Genomic DNA, 17,128 nt, shown 5'->3' on the forward strand with positions numbered 1-17,128 from the left:
TTCTGAGGACTAGAAAAAATAAGTCGCCCAGGACGTCGGAAAGGCCTCCTTAGAATAGGGGCATCAGATAATCTTGAATGTCAATCTGTGGGAATTTAGTGATTAAAGTAACAGAGGTTTTATTGTAAATTGATGCAAATCATTAAACAGTTGATGAGCAGGATGCAAAGGACTGTATCGCAATGTAGTCTGATAATGTCATTTATGTTCCAAAATCTACTCAAAGTTTGTTGAACTAAAGTGTAAGAGTCTGAAACAGTAATAGGAAGACAGTATAGCCATGTCGCTGGAGGTCAAATTTTGCCTCCACCATCTCCTTGCTGTAGGATATTGAGCAATTTATTTAACTTTTCTTTGTCTCAGTTTCCTCTCCTTAAGTTGGAGTTAATAGCACCTAGATTTTAGGGTCGTGGTGAAAATTTAATGAGCTGATACCCACAAAAGCATTTAAACCAGTGCCTGTGAGAGTATGACATAAATTTAAAAACCAAGATCTCAATTTTGGAATGAGTTTCTGTTTTTCAATAACATGAAATATATATGAACATTTAGTAGAAGATGAGGCACTCTAAATTGACATTTTGCCGAAAACCCATTATGCATAGCCAATGTCTTGTGGAAATGTGAACCAGGATAATTAAGTGAAGGTTACTGAATTCAGAGTGAAATGCATTGAGAATGAGTCTCGGACCTCTGTGATACCTTAACTATTCCCCGACTCACAGTCATGTCCTTTTAGGGTAGCAGTGTTCTTTGGAGTTGTAACATGGGGTCCACAAATATTTGTACTTTCTCAAATGCCTAACCCAGTAACCTGGAAGTTGCTCATCATTCCTTTTCACACTGGGTGGAATGAAGAATAAGGGCATTAGTCCTGAATGCCATTCTTTGGGAATTTAGTGATTGAAATAACACAAGTTTTGTTGTAAATTGACCCCAATTATTGTGAGAGAGACACAAGGAACTGTGTCATAGCAATGGTCTGATATTGAGGAATTACTAATACAAACTATTCCTTTAATTTTTACTAACTAGAGAGGAATCTTCAAGTCTTAGAGTTGTATTGAAACACCAGGTCAAAGATAAAATGAAATATAAAAAAAGTCCACTTAACATGTTTTTCCCAATATGATTATTTTATAAACCGAAAATAGTGTTGAAATCCCTCACTTTTAATTCTGACATATAGACTTCTGTGTAGGCTGAATATACAGGATGAACGGTTATCGATTAAACATATTAGTGTATCGTTCACAAGGAAATGTTTATTTTTTTTAACCTCAAAGTTTTAATCCACAGTATTACTAATATATGAGCAAACATGTATTCTGTAATTTCTGATCTGCAAAATCATTAAATGCTAGAACACTTAACGACACATTATATTGAATCTTCATAAACTTGGTTATAACCTTTCTGAAAATGACTCCTGAACCTGTTTATCCACCAGGACATTTATTTGTCTTCAGCTCCAGTCTTTCACTCTGCCCTAGCTGATCTCATGACCCCCCATGGCAAAGCTACAACGGACTGTCTTTTCCTATCCGATCCCTTTCCAGGTGTCATTGTTTATGTTGCTGAATCCACTGCCATCTCTTGGCAGCGTGGCTCACTCAGGTGACGGCTGCTCAGCCCCTCAGGCCTCAGTTTTCCCTTCTGTGAAATCAGGGGCTAACCAGGTCCTCCGAAAGAGCTCCTCTGGCTTTGATTCTGCCCCATGAGCCCCATGAGTGCAGTCCTTCTGCTGTTACTCATTTACTTATCTAGGCAGTCTGCCTTTTGCTCTCCCCACCCCTCCTCTGCTCTTCAAATTTAATTACTTGCTGCCCGCGCTCTCTGACAGCTTGCTCCCACCTGCCTCACCTCCTTCCTTCGCTCTCCCCTTGCCCGTTCCCTTTGGTGGAGTCAAGCCTTCTCCTACCCTTTGTTCCCAGGGCCCACAGCCTTCCCCAGGACTACTTCCATGCTGTTCTTTAGGCCCCCAAATAGCTGCCTACTGTGCCTCTGTCTAGCAGTCCCACCTAAACACTCACCTGAGGAGATGGAATCTGCACACGGAGGTTTGCTCCTCATCTACCCACCTCCCCACCTTCAGCTCTGTTAAAAAGTAGATGCTGTTTGGAGTATTCATATGCTAACGTGAACATTTTGTGACCCACAGTCATAGTTTTACCATTTTACGTATACGAACAACTTTAGTGGGGCTTTCCCCACTTATCAAAGGAATCTGTGACCATTAAAAAAAAAATCAGGAAATGCAGAAAATGTCTGAAGAGGAAATGAGGTTGCCTGCAATCTCATTTTTTAGTGCTGACCCCTGTTAATATTTAAGGGTTGAATATGCAGTTAACGGTTCTTATGAGACTGATATGTGTCTTTGTAAGGCTGCATTTTGAGTAGTGGTAGATTGAACAAATCGTAGTAATATCGCTGACTCAGTAATATCACTATTTCAGAAGTCAAGGTATTGACAAGAATCTTTCCTAGTGTTTGTTTTGGTTTGCTGTCTAACTTAGATTGGAATTTTATTTTGTGGGGAGGTCATTATTAGGATGAACTTGTATAAAATCTATGTAGAGATTCTCACATTGAATAGAAGACAGTTTTGTTCACGGGAATGCTCTGGGTATAGACTTTATGAGTTCTTTTCCATTTAAATTCCACAAAATTTTTATCACACATAATTTAAATATAATCTGAAATAGCTGCCCTTAGTTAATTTTAATTAACTAAGTTGCATTGAATTGTTTAATTTGTTTATTTTTATAATATACATGCAGTGTAAATTTTATTTTTGTATTATGTTATTTGTCTACCTACAGTGCCTCAGGAAGAATAAATTCTATCTTCTTTTTACTATGTTATTTTATTACTATATGCAATTATACAGTATATATCTTGTTCTTTTTTTAATTTCTTTTAAAAATTTTTTAAAATATTTTTTATTTGTTTTTGAGAGAGAAGGACAGAGAGACAGAGCACAAGCAGGAGAGGGGCAGAGAGAGAGGGAGACACAGAACCCCAAGCAGGCTCCAGGCTCTCAGCTGTCAGCACAGAGCATGACACTGGCCTCGAACTTGCGAACCATGAGATCATGACCTGAGCCGAAGTCAGACGCTTAACGGGCTGAGCCATCCAGGCACCCCATGTATCTTATTCTTAAATTGATTGAGATAAGATCACCGAGGGACAGATGACACAAGTGCCTTGTTCTCTGAATTCAGTTTGGCTTTCTTTCAAATTTATTTTACAGTTTATTAGTAAATAATCAAGTCTGAAATGTTTTATAAAAATAGTAGGAATTAGGGGTGACTGAGCGGCTCAGTTGGTTAAGCATCCAACTCTTGATATGAGCTCAGGTCATGATCTCACAGCCCATGGGATCGAGCCTCGAGTTGGGCTCTGGGCAGACAGTGTGGAACCTGCTTGGGATTCTCTCTCTCCCTCTCTCTGCTGCTCTGCTGCTTGCTCTCTCTCCCTCTCCCTTTCTCTCTCTGAAATCAATAAATCAAAAAATAGTGAGAATTAGTTAGGCCCTTAAAACACAATGCATTCTCTCTTCTGCTCAGAGTGTAGAGGATTTACTTCCAATGGTGCATCAAATAAATCCTTGGTATCTTGGGAAACAGGTCCTAGAGTTTATTGCATCAAGAATAGCTCTCACTTGAAAAAATTTTAATTGCTGTGTATTCTTCACTTTTGTGATTACCAGGTTCTCTTATTCAAGTACCTTCTGTTGAGAGGGGGAAACTTAGTAAAGTTCGCCTGGGTTCACTGTCTTTGAAAAAGGAAGGAGAAAGACAGTGCTTCTTATTTACAAAACACTTTTTAATTTGTACAAGAAGCTCAGGAGGAAAGCTGCATCTGCTCAAGGTATGGGTTTTATGTGACTATTCCATTTATGTTCCATGCACTTAAGAGGGATTGAGATTAATTTAATTATGGCTTTCCCATATCCAGTATCATAAAACCCAGATTGTCACAATTGCATAGTGAGGTAATGTACAGTTGCTAAGCCTGGCATGTACTTTGTTGTTAATCGAATCCAAAAAATAGAAATTTCAGTGTCCATTTCCATAAAGAAGTGCAATTAAAATCATAACCTAGAAAAAATTACTAGTTGATGACTACTGAGCTACAAAAATCTTATTAAATCACTGCAGTATATTGATAGAATATTTGCTAAATCCTATTTTATCTTGCTCTATACCAAGAGTCAGCAAACCATGGCCCACAGCCTGCTGCCTGTTAATAAAGTTTTATTGGAACACAGCCATGCTCATTTGTTTATATATTGTCTGGCTGCTTTCATGCTTTTAAAATGGCAGATTTGAATAGTTGCGATAGAGATATGGCTTGTAAAGCCTAAATGATTTACTGTCTGGCCCTTTATAGAAAAAGTACCTATCTATACCTTTTGTTATTAGTACCTAACAACTATTATCCAACACCAGGATGATGGCTTTCTGCTGCTTAAAGCACTTCCTGGTTGGTGGGTCTAGCTGCATTCACTCTCAAGGTGCCATCTAGTCTCCTGTAGGCTGACTTGCTAAATTTATAAACCCTGGGAGTGAGAGGCAGTTGGTGCAGAAGAATCATGAAATTCAGTGTGTTTAATTACTTTTATACAGCTAACTGTAGTTTTGGAATCTATGAAAAATTATTTGTGATGCAGAATTGCTATGCTTTCTTCTGTGACAATTTGAATATAAGGTTCATGTATCTGAGCTTCCCAACTTATGCAAGACTGTCAGCCTCTTAATGAAAAATTGGTTTGTTTCCAGACAGGTGGGGTTCTCTCTCTAATAGAATGTACTTTGATTGAGGAGCCCGATGCAAGTGATGATGACTGTAAGTCACATTCTATCTCTTAGAATTATGGTAGAATAAAAGGGTCTTATAGTTTTTATTTACTTATAGCTAAGGCGAGCTGCTTAAGGAGGCAGGAGAGATGCTGAGAATAAACTCCCTGAAGTCGTTTATATATGAAAAGTTCTGTTGAATCATTTAACCTGTGAGCTTCGTTAAAACCATCTTTGGGAATTCACATTTTATTGAATTTGTCTCACGATAGTGACTTTTCAGTGGAAGGCAGAAAAGGAATTAAATTAGAGAGTTGTTGGAATTCTGTAGGTTATGGCAATTTCAAAAAAAGAAAAGAGGAAATGAGTAGGAGGCAGAGATCCTAGTCCTGAGTAACCTGCTGACCTCAGCTTTTTTGTCTACTTATGAGCTTAGTAAAGGCTTCCCCTTGCCTAAGAAGTGCCATGTTGCTGAAATAAGATTCTGGACTTCAACGGACATCCATCGTATTACCAGAAGTCTGTGAAAGTAGCTATCACACATATTTTTATATTCACATCTAATTGGTTGGTTTGCATGTGTTGAAGCCAAAGGTTCTGGACAAGTGTTTGGACATCTAGATTTTAAAATAGTGGTGGAGCCTCCTGATGCTGCCCCATTCACTGTAGTCCTGTTGGCACCTTCACGTCAGGAGAAAGCTGCCTGGACGAGTGACATAAGTCAGGTAAGCGAGTGGCATTTGCCATAAATTGTGATTTTGTTTGTTTGTGTATGTGTGTGTTTATTTCACACCATAAATTTTGGGGGAAGGCTTTTAGTTATTTTATTTTTGTTAAAAAAATACATCTAGTTGCTGTGGACACTGCCATCACCACTGTGTATCTTGCTAGCTGGGATCATTTGTTGTTGTTTGTTTGTCTTTCTTTATAAGGCTAAAATTTACCTGAATTGTGGTACTTGCATTTTAGTTCCTAAGCATTCTTGTACAGGCTGTGAATGTAATCACGTGTATTGAACGGTGTTAAAATTGCCCTGTTAGTAATAAATTCTCCAGCGACCTCCACTAGCTTATCTTTTGCTTATTTGTTTCTGAGGTAGGAGAATTGTGAGAGATGCAAAAACAGCTAACAAGGGCTCTGATGAGAAATCACAAATTAAAGAATCACATCAAAGAAGAGAAACTGTCTATAGTATGAAATATGAAAATGAGCTTTCCTGTATTTTATATTGAAAAAACTAGGAAACAGATTTGCTTACTTTTCCTTGATCCACAATGCCCAGTTAAGGGATTCCTGCGTTTATTCAGAAATTGGAAATATATCAAAACTAGTCGTGATTGGGCTTGTACATTCCTAAATACAAGCTCCACATGATGTTTACTCCATTAGCCAATTTGGAGACCAATGTTCATGTAAGGATAATATTAACAGAAGACTTGGTAATTATCTTCTAAGTTGTTAACTCAAGGAAGACTGGGGCAAATGGAAAAAGCATATTCTATAGATTCAATTGCCTTCTATTTTTCTTTTTTTTAGAAGTTTATTTATTTATTTGGAGAGAGAGAGAGACAGACAGACAGAGCACACGAGCAGGGGAGAGGGGGAGAGAGAATCCCAGCAGTCTCTACACTGCCAGCACAGAGCCCAATGTGGGGCTTGAACCTACAAACTGTGAGATCGTGACCTGAGCTGAAGTCAAGAGATCGACACTTAACTGACTGAACCACCCAGGCACCCCACCTTATCCTTTTCTGAAGAGCTCATAGTAGTTTGTATATAAAACTTAGGTAAAAATATGAGCTATGTCTTAGTTCTTCAGACACTTAATTTTTTTCTGAGTGACTGAAAACTGAGGGAAAACAGACAAGGAAAGGAAAAATTAATTATTTTGATATGTCAAAGAGCTTTTTACAGACTTAATCTAATTTGATCTTTATAGGAGTATTCGGAAGGTAAACAGAAATATCAGTTCCATTTCACAGGTGAGAAATCTAAGGTTTGGAAGGCTAAGTATTTGTCCAAAGTTACACAACTGTGTTGAGTCATAAGTCATATCTAATCCATGTCTTTTATTGGCATTCTAAACAAACTCTACAAGAGTGCTAGATTTTTACTTATATATCCCCAGGACTCCTTTGATGGTGAATAAATAGCTTGAAGTGAAGGTGCTTCTTTTATGGCCAAAAAAGGAATGAAAACATGGGCTTTTCTATATTTGCATAATTATATCCTTGTGATTTATTAATACTTTCATTAGCTCTGTGCCGTATGAATTAATACTTTAGACTCTGTAATGCATCTCTTACCTAATGAAATTCTGAATCATTCACTGATTCTATGACTATTTCTGCCAGGTATCTTGTAGGTATCAGAGATATGGTGATGGTCTCTGGTCTCAATGAGATAGGCAGGCCAGTAGGGAAGAAAGGAAAAGTGGACAGCTTAATGCAACACAGTTTTATAGGTGTTGGGAAGCCAAGATGAGTAGGAAGACTGGAGAGAATATGAGGAGGCAAAGGTTTTTTTCCAGCTGCTTCTAGCTTCTACCTTATGATGTAATTCAGGCTCCTAAGGTACAGAATTGATAAAAGCTCTAAATAACCTTACTTAGCACGCCTGGTGAGGCATTGCTAAAGAAAGAAAGACCCTTGGGTGCATGGATGATCCTATGATTGTTTTTTTTTAAAGAAAGGATACAATGCTTTGCCATAAGCATCCAAGTGAGTCTTTCTATTAAACTACATCTTGAGGCAGAAGTACACAACTTGTTGATATTTTTCTAAGTCTCTATGGCTAATATGTTAAGTCCTACTAGATGGTATCTATAAATGAATTGGAGAATAAAGCTAACAGAAAGTTATATCTTTTTGAGTGACAATGATATAATTCATGAAATTACTATGTTTAATGGAACCTGTTGTTGTATGACTTTAACACACGTTATTTCATGTATTCAGCAAATATATTTTTGCAGTGGTACTATATGCCAGGCACTGCTTAGGCACCTGTGATATGTCATGAACAAAAGAGACAACAACAATAAAAATTCACTGACCTTATGTAGCTTACATTCTAGTGTGAGGAAGATTGAAAATAAACAATAAATGTACTAAATAAGTACATACTGTTTTATGTTAGAAGGTGATAGGACAGAGTAGGAAGGATTGCGTTACTGGGGGTAGGTGTGGGTCAGTACAGTTTTAAAATGGTGGTCACCTCAGGCTGCAGGAGACATCTAAACAATGACTGTAGCAGGTGATGGAAATACCATTGTAAATATATGATAAAGGGGAAGTCATTTCAAACAGGGGGAAGAGCCATTGCAAAGACTCTAAAGTAGGAGGACACTGCATATTTTGACGAATAGCATGAAGTCAGTGTGGTTGAAATGGATTGTGCGAGAGGGATAACAGGAGAAGAGGAAGTCAGAGAGGTAACAGAAGTCCAACCAGGGAAGGCCTCCTAAACCAATGAAAGGGCTTTAGCTTGGATTCTGAGTCCAATGAAAAGCTCTTAAAAGGTTTGATGAAGGAATTCCATCATCTGACTTCAGTTTTAAAAGGATCTCTTTACCTGCTGTTTTACCTGCATAGACTGGGAGCAGAGGGCAAGAGTGGAAGTGGGGAGCTGAACGAGAAGGAGCTGAACAGGATTATCTCACCTGTGACAAACCAGGTGAGAAGTCTTGAAGGCTCAGACCAATGGTAGGAATGGAGTTGGAGATAAAAGTTTTGATTCTGGACTCATTTTTAAGGTCAAACCAACAGGGTTTTATTATGGCTTATATTTGGGGTGTGAGAGAGAAGGAAGATTTAAGGATGTCTTCAGAGTTTTGGCCTGAGCAATGGGAAGAATGGAGTTGTCATTAACAGGATGGGAAAATCTTCTGGGACAGGGAGATTTTGTGGTGAATTATTAGAAGCTTACTTTGGATATGTTCAGTTTCAGAAGGCTGTTAGATATTTGCATGGAGTTGTTAAGTAAGCAGCAGTCCAGCATTTAGGAGAGAGGTCTGGGTGGGAGAGTCTGTGTCAGTTAGGTGGTATTTAAGTCTGTGAGAGTATTGAGACCACCCAGAGAGTAAGTACAGATAGAAATGAGAAAAAGGCCATGGACTGACTGAGGAGTCATGGAGAACAGCAAGAGGACTGAGAAGGTTCCACTAGTGTGGTAGGACAGCCAAGAGGGTGTGGTGTCCTGGAAGTCAAGTGAGAAAAGTGCACCAAGGAGGGAGTGGTCACGTGTCAACTGCTATTAAAGGCTGAGTAGAATGGTGAACGCTCTGAGATACTTAGTGATTTTGCCGATGCAAGGTTTGATTGGTGGATGGTAGGGACAGAGTGCTCCACTGTTGATTGAGCCTAGGTTGCTGCCAAGCAGCACATCTCAACTGGCTTTCTTCTCTGCTTGAAGCAATTTCATTTTATGGAAGAAATTATGTGCTACACATACATTGATGCTATTTGTCAGTCTCCCAATATGTCTCTGGACAGATTCATTATTAATAAGACGAGCCCACTGAAAGCTTGAAAATGTACTATTTAATATTTTATTATGGATATGTAAAAATATGGACATAAAAAGGAACTAAAAATATTCTCAACACTCAGCACATTAAATTAATGTTTATCAAAGTATTTCCACAGATAACTATAGTAGAGTTGCCTGAGGGTTTTTGTAAACTTGCAGATTCCTGAGTCTACATTCCAGGCACCCCTACCCTTCCCTGGGTTAACAACTCCACAGATCACTTTTGCACAATTAAATGGAAAAGCTCCACCCTGAAAATTAATGGTTTCCATCTCTAAACCCCCTAGAATCCTGTCATACAGAAATAATTTTACAGTTTGGCTCTCAGTGTATGTATATACATAATTTTCACATTTTACCTCATTTACATCTTTATTCCTGCAGATTCTTCATATTGGTGTCTTCTAATAGCCACACACACACACACACACACACACACACACTACCACATTAACATACCATTTTTCCAGCTTTTCCTAAATAAATGGATATATCCCAGATTTTAGCATTAATATGTGATGTCATGCTAAACATTGTTTTACAGGGAGTTTCTTCCCCTATCAAAGTCCTTGTTGGCATATCTTCCCCACAGAGGGTAAGGTTGGTACAAAGGGTCTGATCACTTCCGTGATTTCATGATTCATGACTTGACAGGTCGCCAAAATGCATCATCTCACTACATCATTGGCAAGATACCAGTGTAACTTTTTTCTAAGTTCTGTGCCAAGATTGAGTTTTATCATATTTAGCACATCTTCCTATTTAATGGAAAAGTGGTATGATTCTCTAGTGGTTTTAATTTACATTTCTATATTTATCAATGAGATTAACATTTTCTGCCATTTCTGTCTCTTGTCTGTTTATGCCAAATAGACATTTATTCATTGGAGCTATCCTTAAAGACTAGGGAAATAAACATCTTTCAATTCAAATTTTGAATATGTTCCCCATTATTTTGTCATTTTATTTTTGTCACTTTTTATTTTGGTGGATCTTAATTTTTTCATGACTTGATTTAAAGCCACATTGCTAAGCTATTATACCATGTTACGCTAATCACATATAGCTCTTATTTAAGGTAATAAAGTAGTTCCTGAGAATTGATACATTCCCAGTTTCACATAAAGAACTCTTTACAAAAATTAAGACTATTGATTTTGCCAGGCCTCTTTCTCTGAAGCTGTAATTTTTAGAAGTAACAATTGCTTGAATGATTAATTACACCTTTAGTTACACCAGTAAGCCCATAATTAACTGTTGGCACCTCCAACAAAATGAACAAATGGCTAATGGTCTTGACCAATAATTCTTTTCCTTTTCATCTATTTATAGGGAAAAATTTGAGGCTGAGGATTTGACCATTCATTTCAATATAGTGCATTCATTTATGCTTGTCTTCCTGTCATACATAATGGTATATTAAACAGATTTGTCTATAATTATGGATATTAACTAAAATGCAGAATTAAAATTCACCTCTGAGCTTGGTTTGGGCAGATGTGTCAAAATGTATACCTTGTGTAGACAAATCCATAGCACTCTCACATGCTTTCTCCCTTAAAATAGCTTCTCTGGAATCAATAGGGAATTTTTTACTTCAACATAAAAAGGTGAATTAAAAGAGAAAAATTGAATCTAACCTTTCTTCTCAGAAGAAAAAAGCATGGTGACACAGTAGACTACTGACCTTTGAGCAGGTATTGGCTTAAGCAAGATCCTCAAAAGACCTTGCTGGAGAAGTCATTTTCAACAATTGTCCAGGGACCAGTTGCATCAAAACTACCTGGGGCTATTGTGAACATAAAAGTTACTCTATTAACCCTATTAATTTCAAGGTTCACTGTAATTCGTATAAATTTGATACATCCTTAAAGATATGTGACACCTTGCTTATCACGATTCTTCTTGAATGAGTGAAGTATATTCATTTTCCCAGGGCTCAAGTCACTTTTCCCCAGCACAATTAAAAGACAGGCTTATATGGTCATGAATAATACCATGCCTTCCAATATAAATATATTCATACACATACTCATATTTATAAATTCTATTATAGTCTTAACTTTTTATGGAAGAGAACCCATTCTTCAGTGCAGCATTATTGAAAGTCCCAAATGCAAGCAAGATAAAGACAGGATACTCTCGTTGAAATAGAGCTGGTGGACCCAGAGCCCCTGAGAGTTCTGTTTGTTCACACTCATGTTGTCACTGCACCCTGTCTATGGAGCCTCTAGGAAATGAGGATTTTTATTACATGGTCTTTTGAGTTGCAGTTCAGACTACATGTATGTTTTGTTCTCCTGAAACTTGAGTGTAAGTGAAATTTTCCTTTTTTTCTATTGAAAATAATTGTAATGCCTCACACAGTAAATCAGAAAGATTTATGAATGAGGTATGACACTGGATAATGAGATGGTCAAAAGTTATCACATAAATCTCTTTTGGGTCTAAAATATTTATCTCAGGTTCCAATTCTGACTGTGTGGAGGACTGAGCTGATTTAGATCCTCTCTAGATATAAAAACAGAAGTGCTTAACATATAAAATCGAATAAAAGGGCGCCTGGCTGGCTCAGTCAGTAGAGTGTTCAGCTCTTGACTTGGGGTTGTGAGTTCAAGCTACATGGGTTGAGAGATTACTTAAATAAATAAATAAATCTTTAAAATCAGTATAAAAGAAAAAAATTAATACATTGGTGATATTTACAGGAATAAAAGGTAATCTCTGGTTATCAGAAATACCAAAGAAACTTAAAATTAGAGTAGAAAGCTTATAAGCTGAAGACATAGAGGCCTGAGAATGATTTTAGATTGAGTATTGGTCTCAAGCCCAAGGGGTTTTAACTAAAGGGAATGAGAGGCAGCCTTGGGCCCCTTAAAGGAATTAAGCTCCCTGTTTAAAGCCTAGATTTTGGAAGAGTATCACAACTGTGAAATAAGAACTCAAAACCTCTTCCTGTTAGCCCAGAAAATAATTAAGGAAGTTTGTCTTTGTTTTGGGTTCTGAGTTTAAAAAAAATCTCCTTTGAAAAAAAATGAGTGTGTTTCCAACCTATAGATTTGAAATTTAAATGTATCGTATTCACATGGTATGAAAAATCCAAACTGAGGAATTAATGTAAAAGCGGTTTTTGAGACTCTTGAAATCCTAAGACTTCTTGGTAGAAGCATACACAAAGTCACTCCGTTAGCAACACTTCTACAATTCAGGGCTCATTACAGTGTGCTCAGAATCAGAAATCACAAGTCTTGTGAGTAAATTATCTATTTTGAGAGAGTCAGAAGCACAGTGAATGATAGAATTAACACTGCTGGTGACAATTTGGAAAAGACTGTAAAATAAGAATGTTTAAAATATAATAAAGAAAGAGAGAGAGAGGGAGGGAGGGAGGAAGGAAGGATGAGAGAAAGAAAGAGATAAAGAAAGAAAGAAAGAAAAGAAAGAAAGGGAAGAAAGAAAGGGAGGAAGGAAGGAAGGAAGGAAAGAAAGAAAAAGATTACTATGTAAAACGGACCAGGTTGATCAGTCAAAGAACCAAACAGAAAAATTTAAACATGGAAAATATAATCCTAAATCATCCTAAAGCTGTTGTTTGTGTAGCTGTGCCATTTGCTTAGAATGTTAAAGGAAACTGAAGTAACATTGTTCATTTTCCACAGTTTTCATCAAACACCATCTCTGTCCTCTTGTTTCCTGTGTTGGTTACCCAAGCGGCAGCCTCACTGTGCTTTAGAGATATTAAAAATGAAAAGAAGGCCAGTGGGGTAAAGGATCACTTACCTCATCTCTCCCCTCCCTGTCTGTGTGTGAGCCCTGTCCTCCAACAGCACTCTTTCCCATCCCCTCCCCCACAATACCAATCAACATCTTCACGCCATTTAACTACAATCATAAATCACTATATGGTAACCTAGTAACTAGAAATATTTTCTGATTTTAAAAATTGCTTAAATCTTTTTTTCATTTTCTATTTTGTTCAAAAGGAATATGTGTAATTCAAAATAAATCCTTCTCTAACCCTTCTCTAATTGCAAAGGGAAATTTTAAATTGATAAGGCGTAAGTAAACAAGACAGAGGAAATTAACAAAATTTCCTGAGTTTTCCTCCTGGAAAGAAAAGAGTAAAAGATAAACAGGACTGTATGCATTCCAGAGCGGGAGAAATTACACAACGCATCCTCATCAAATCAACATGGTGCCAATAGAAACTGCTAGAGACACTAGTAAAATGGGGGTATTTGTTGGCAAAAAAACCACCTGAGAAGTAGGCACAGAGCTTGCTAGTGAGACAGAAGGTGAATTTCATCCAAGAAAGCTTTTTACGCAGCCTGCCCCAGACCACCCTCGGGCAGAGAATGAATATCGCAGAGGCTGTTACTGTCGGAAGGTACAGACCTCTCAACTAGTACAGCTACTGACAGAGAATAGTGATGATGTGACATCGTGGCCAGTGTCCTTAGGAAATACATTCCAGGAGAAAAAAAAGCCCCTATCTCTATCCTCAGGTATTTGCCAAGTGCACAGTTCTGGTAACTGGGTATTGAATCTGCTCATCAGTGTACAGTGTTTACCTGTTGCTGTGTGTGTGTGCACAGATGAAATAAGAAACTAAATTGTTTTCATGGCTATAAACAATTTGGAGAATATATGCTCTGCCTAGGTTTTCATGTGGGTTGTAATTGTTTATTTTTTAATTTCACAGTGTGTGGACAATATACGGTGTAATGGTTTAATGACTATAGTATTTGAAGAGAATTCCAAAGTTACTGTGCCACATATGATTAAGTAAGTGTGATAATCCTTTCCCTTACATTTTAATCAAGATCAAATTGGTTGAGAACATAAAGCCCTGCAAAAATATTGCTTCCATAGGATTCTGCTACATTTTGTGAATATGTTTCTTGGCAGTAATGCAATAATTCATGATATGCTATTATAAATAATATGACTATCACAATGGGTTTTCAAATTCATAGTTTATTGATTCATAGCATAGAAAAATGTTTTTTATACTGTTACATATGCTTTCATTCAGGAAAAAAACCTATTGAGATTTTCAAGCACAATATAAAAAGTTGTGACAGCCAGATGTGTCCAAGGGTCAGAGGCCGGATCAAAGTTTGGCAGATCCTTTTGGCATCTTCCCAGCTGGGTATGAATCATATTACTCAGATTTGATTGTGGAGATATGTTTAGATTCACCTGACATGAATCAACTGGCCTTTCCATGGTACCATCTGCCTGTTCCTTATATGTGGATTTGCCCAGGGCTATTTGCCTTTCCTTATATGTGGATTTGCCCAGGGCTGTCATCATGCTATTTGGTCAACAAAATATATCGTATAATTTAAGGTGATCAATAGGGAAATGGTAGTTTAAAATGAGAAATTATATCGCTGACTATGTGCCATTGTTCTCTGTATTAATGCTTTTGTCTCTACATACTTTTTTGTTTCCAAATTCAGAAATTGTTTCAGAAGTATTTTGAAGCTGACCAAATTGTTCCCTGTTCTCATTGTTTTGGTTGTTTGAGGTCCAAATTCCTGTTATATCTTTCAACAAAAGTTACATGAAACTAAGGAAATATTTGTGCTCTATGCATTTTTAATGTGGGTTTGTTTTGTTTTTTTTTTTTTTAGGTCTGAGCCGTTTGTCCTAAGGCAATAAATAACATTAATTTTCCTCTTCTAATAGGTAATAAGTGTAATTAGTACCATCCCCAGAGTACAACTTTTAGAACTTACCAATTATTATGTTAGATGAAGGCAGAGTACATTATACTAATGCCATAATTACTACAGAAAAATATAAATTATAAAAGAATGATAATATTTCAAATTACTGGTCAAATTTAGAAACATTTTAGGTAGGATCATTTTAAAGCTCTAGGGTGAAGATTCTTTTAAGCGTTCAGTTTTATAAGGTTTTGATTTAGTATAGTTTCCTAAAACCATATTAGTTAAAAATGTGTGATGCTAAGATAGAAACAAAGGATGCAGTATTAAATCAAGAGGTCCAAATTGTGACTTAATTTTTATTTTTTATAACTTCTTTTAATATTTATTCATTTTTGAGAGAGAGAGAGAGAGAGAGGCAGAGAAAGAGGCAGACAGAGGATCTGAAGCTCGCTCTGTGTTCACAGAAGCAAGCCTGATACAGGGTTCAAACTCATGAACCCCAAGATCAGGACATGAGCCGAAGTTGGATGGTCAACCAACTGAGTCACCCAGGAACCCCGTGATTTAATTTTTAAATTCACATCATTGGGTTAGAGTTATTTTAATTTTCTACCACAGGATTCTTATATTAATATTTCACAAAATAGTGTATGTTCCTTTTATCCATTTTTAAAAGTACTTTCTTGAAGGTTAGACAGCCATGAAAGTCCCACCTGCTTTAGAATGAGAATACGTAAGTTGGACATTGCAGCCAAGTCATAAGCTCCTAAAGCCCTAGAGCTACTTCACACGTGCTATACGTACAGTTTGTTGACTTTTGAAATGAATACAGATACAAACTTTAGTTTTGTGCCTGACTGGTTATGGCACAAACACATATTCTGTCCCCTGTGATGTCCGTTTGAACTTGGTAGACGCATACACAGAGTCACTCCATTAGCACCCATGTCCAACCTCATATGTGTAACTACTTCACGCACAGACCAGGACTTCCCTGCTTTTGGGCGCACAGAGTGACACTTGAATGAGCAGGAACTGCTCTCCTGCTAGAACAGAAACCTGGATCTCGGGCTGTAAGGATTTTCTATTAGAATCACAGATGTTTTGATGACCATCTATACTATTCTAGATGTATTCCCAAGGCAGAGTAATGTCTCATCTATTTATTCCTTACTTCTCATCTATTTATTCCTTCCATTGAGCCTGGTTCTCCTCAGTCAGAGGAAAGAGGATAATTTTGCAACCTCCGTTCCTTCTGATAGTTCCGTCTGGGGCCCTGTTCTACCCTAAATTCTGTATTGGTGCCTCCCAAGTGCATACTATGAAAAAAAAAGACATTTTTTTGAGTTAAAAGAAAAACTATCTTAATTGTGTCTTGTTACTGACATGGCATCACTTTGCCGGCACCCACTTCCTTTTAAAACCTAAGTAATTATAATAGGTGATTTGGGTTTGGTGTCTCAAGATTGCATTTTTAAGTGTTTACCAAAATGGAGTTGTTATTATCACAGGAGGCTTAAGTAATGCATTATATCTTTCTTGAGAGTCCCTTAGGAAATAAACATTGTGTTCAGTGTAATAAAGGAAAATTAAATAATTTCATAATATTTAATTTATTTTCTTTTCTTAAAATGAAAATGTAATCATAATTTTGAAGGACAGTGGTATAATTAGTTTTACTTTAATTTTGTATTGTCACAACATACTTTTTTCTCCCAGTGTTTTTGTTGCTGTTTTTAAGTAGGCTCTATTTCCAACGTGAGGCTCTAACTCACGACCCTGAGATCAAGATTTGCAACGCTCTACTGACTGACCCAGCCAGGTGCCCCATTTATTCCAGTGTTTTGAGTAAAGTAATTATGGTTAAAAGATGCAAAGCTCAAAACTAGTATTAGAATGCAAAATTATGACATTTATTGGGTGAAAACAGCCCTGTAAGTGGTGCTTTACATTTTAGGGTAGGGTAGGGTAAGGCTTGCTTCCTTTTAATAATAGTTGACCTCACCTTTCTTAGAAAATAGAGATTTTTAGTGGGAAAACGGTAGGAGGAGAAAGTGATTACCTTGATCAGCCATCTTCTGGACAGATTGACTTATTTAGTAAAGGTCTAAGGTCTTT

General features: G+C 37.1%; 1 protein-coding gene across 1 annotated transcript in view; it reads left to right on the top strand.

Annotated features, from left to right (window-relative positions):
• RASGRF2 (Ras protein specific guanine nucleotide releasing factor 2) overlaps positions 1-17,128 on the top strand; it is a 223,728-nt gene that overhangs the window by 96,472 nt on the left and 110,128 nt on the right. Inside the window, exons 9-12 of the mRNA XM_049648890.1 lie at positions 3,713-3,873; positions 4,785-4,851; positions 5,391-5,527; positions 14,035-14,117. Coding sequence (XP_049504847.1) covers positions 3,713-3,873; positions 4,785-4,851; positions 5,391-5,527; positions 14,035-14,117 — 448 coding nt within the window. The remainder of the gene's footprint in view (positions 1-3,712; positions 3,874-4,784; positions 4,852-5,390; positions 5,528-14,034; positions 14,118-17,128) is intronic.

This window comes from Panthera uncia, assembly GCF_023721935.1.
Source record: "Panthera uncia isolate 11264 chromosome A1 unlocalized genomic scaffold, Puncia_PCG_1.0 HiC_scaffold_17, whole genome shotgun sequence".
Classification (NCBI taxonomy): domain Eukaryota; kingdom Metazoa; phylum Chordata; class Mammalia; order Carnivora; family Felidae; genus Panthera; species Panthera uncia.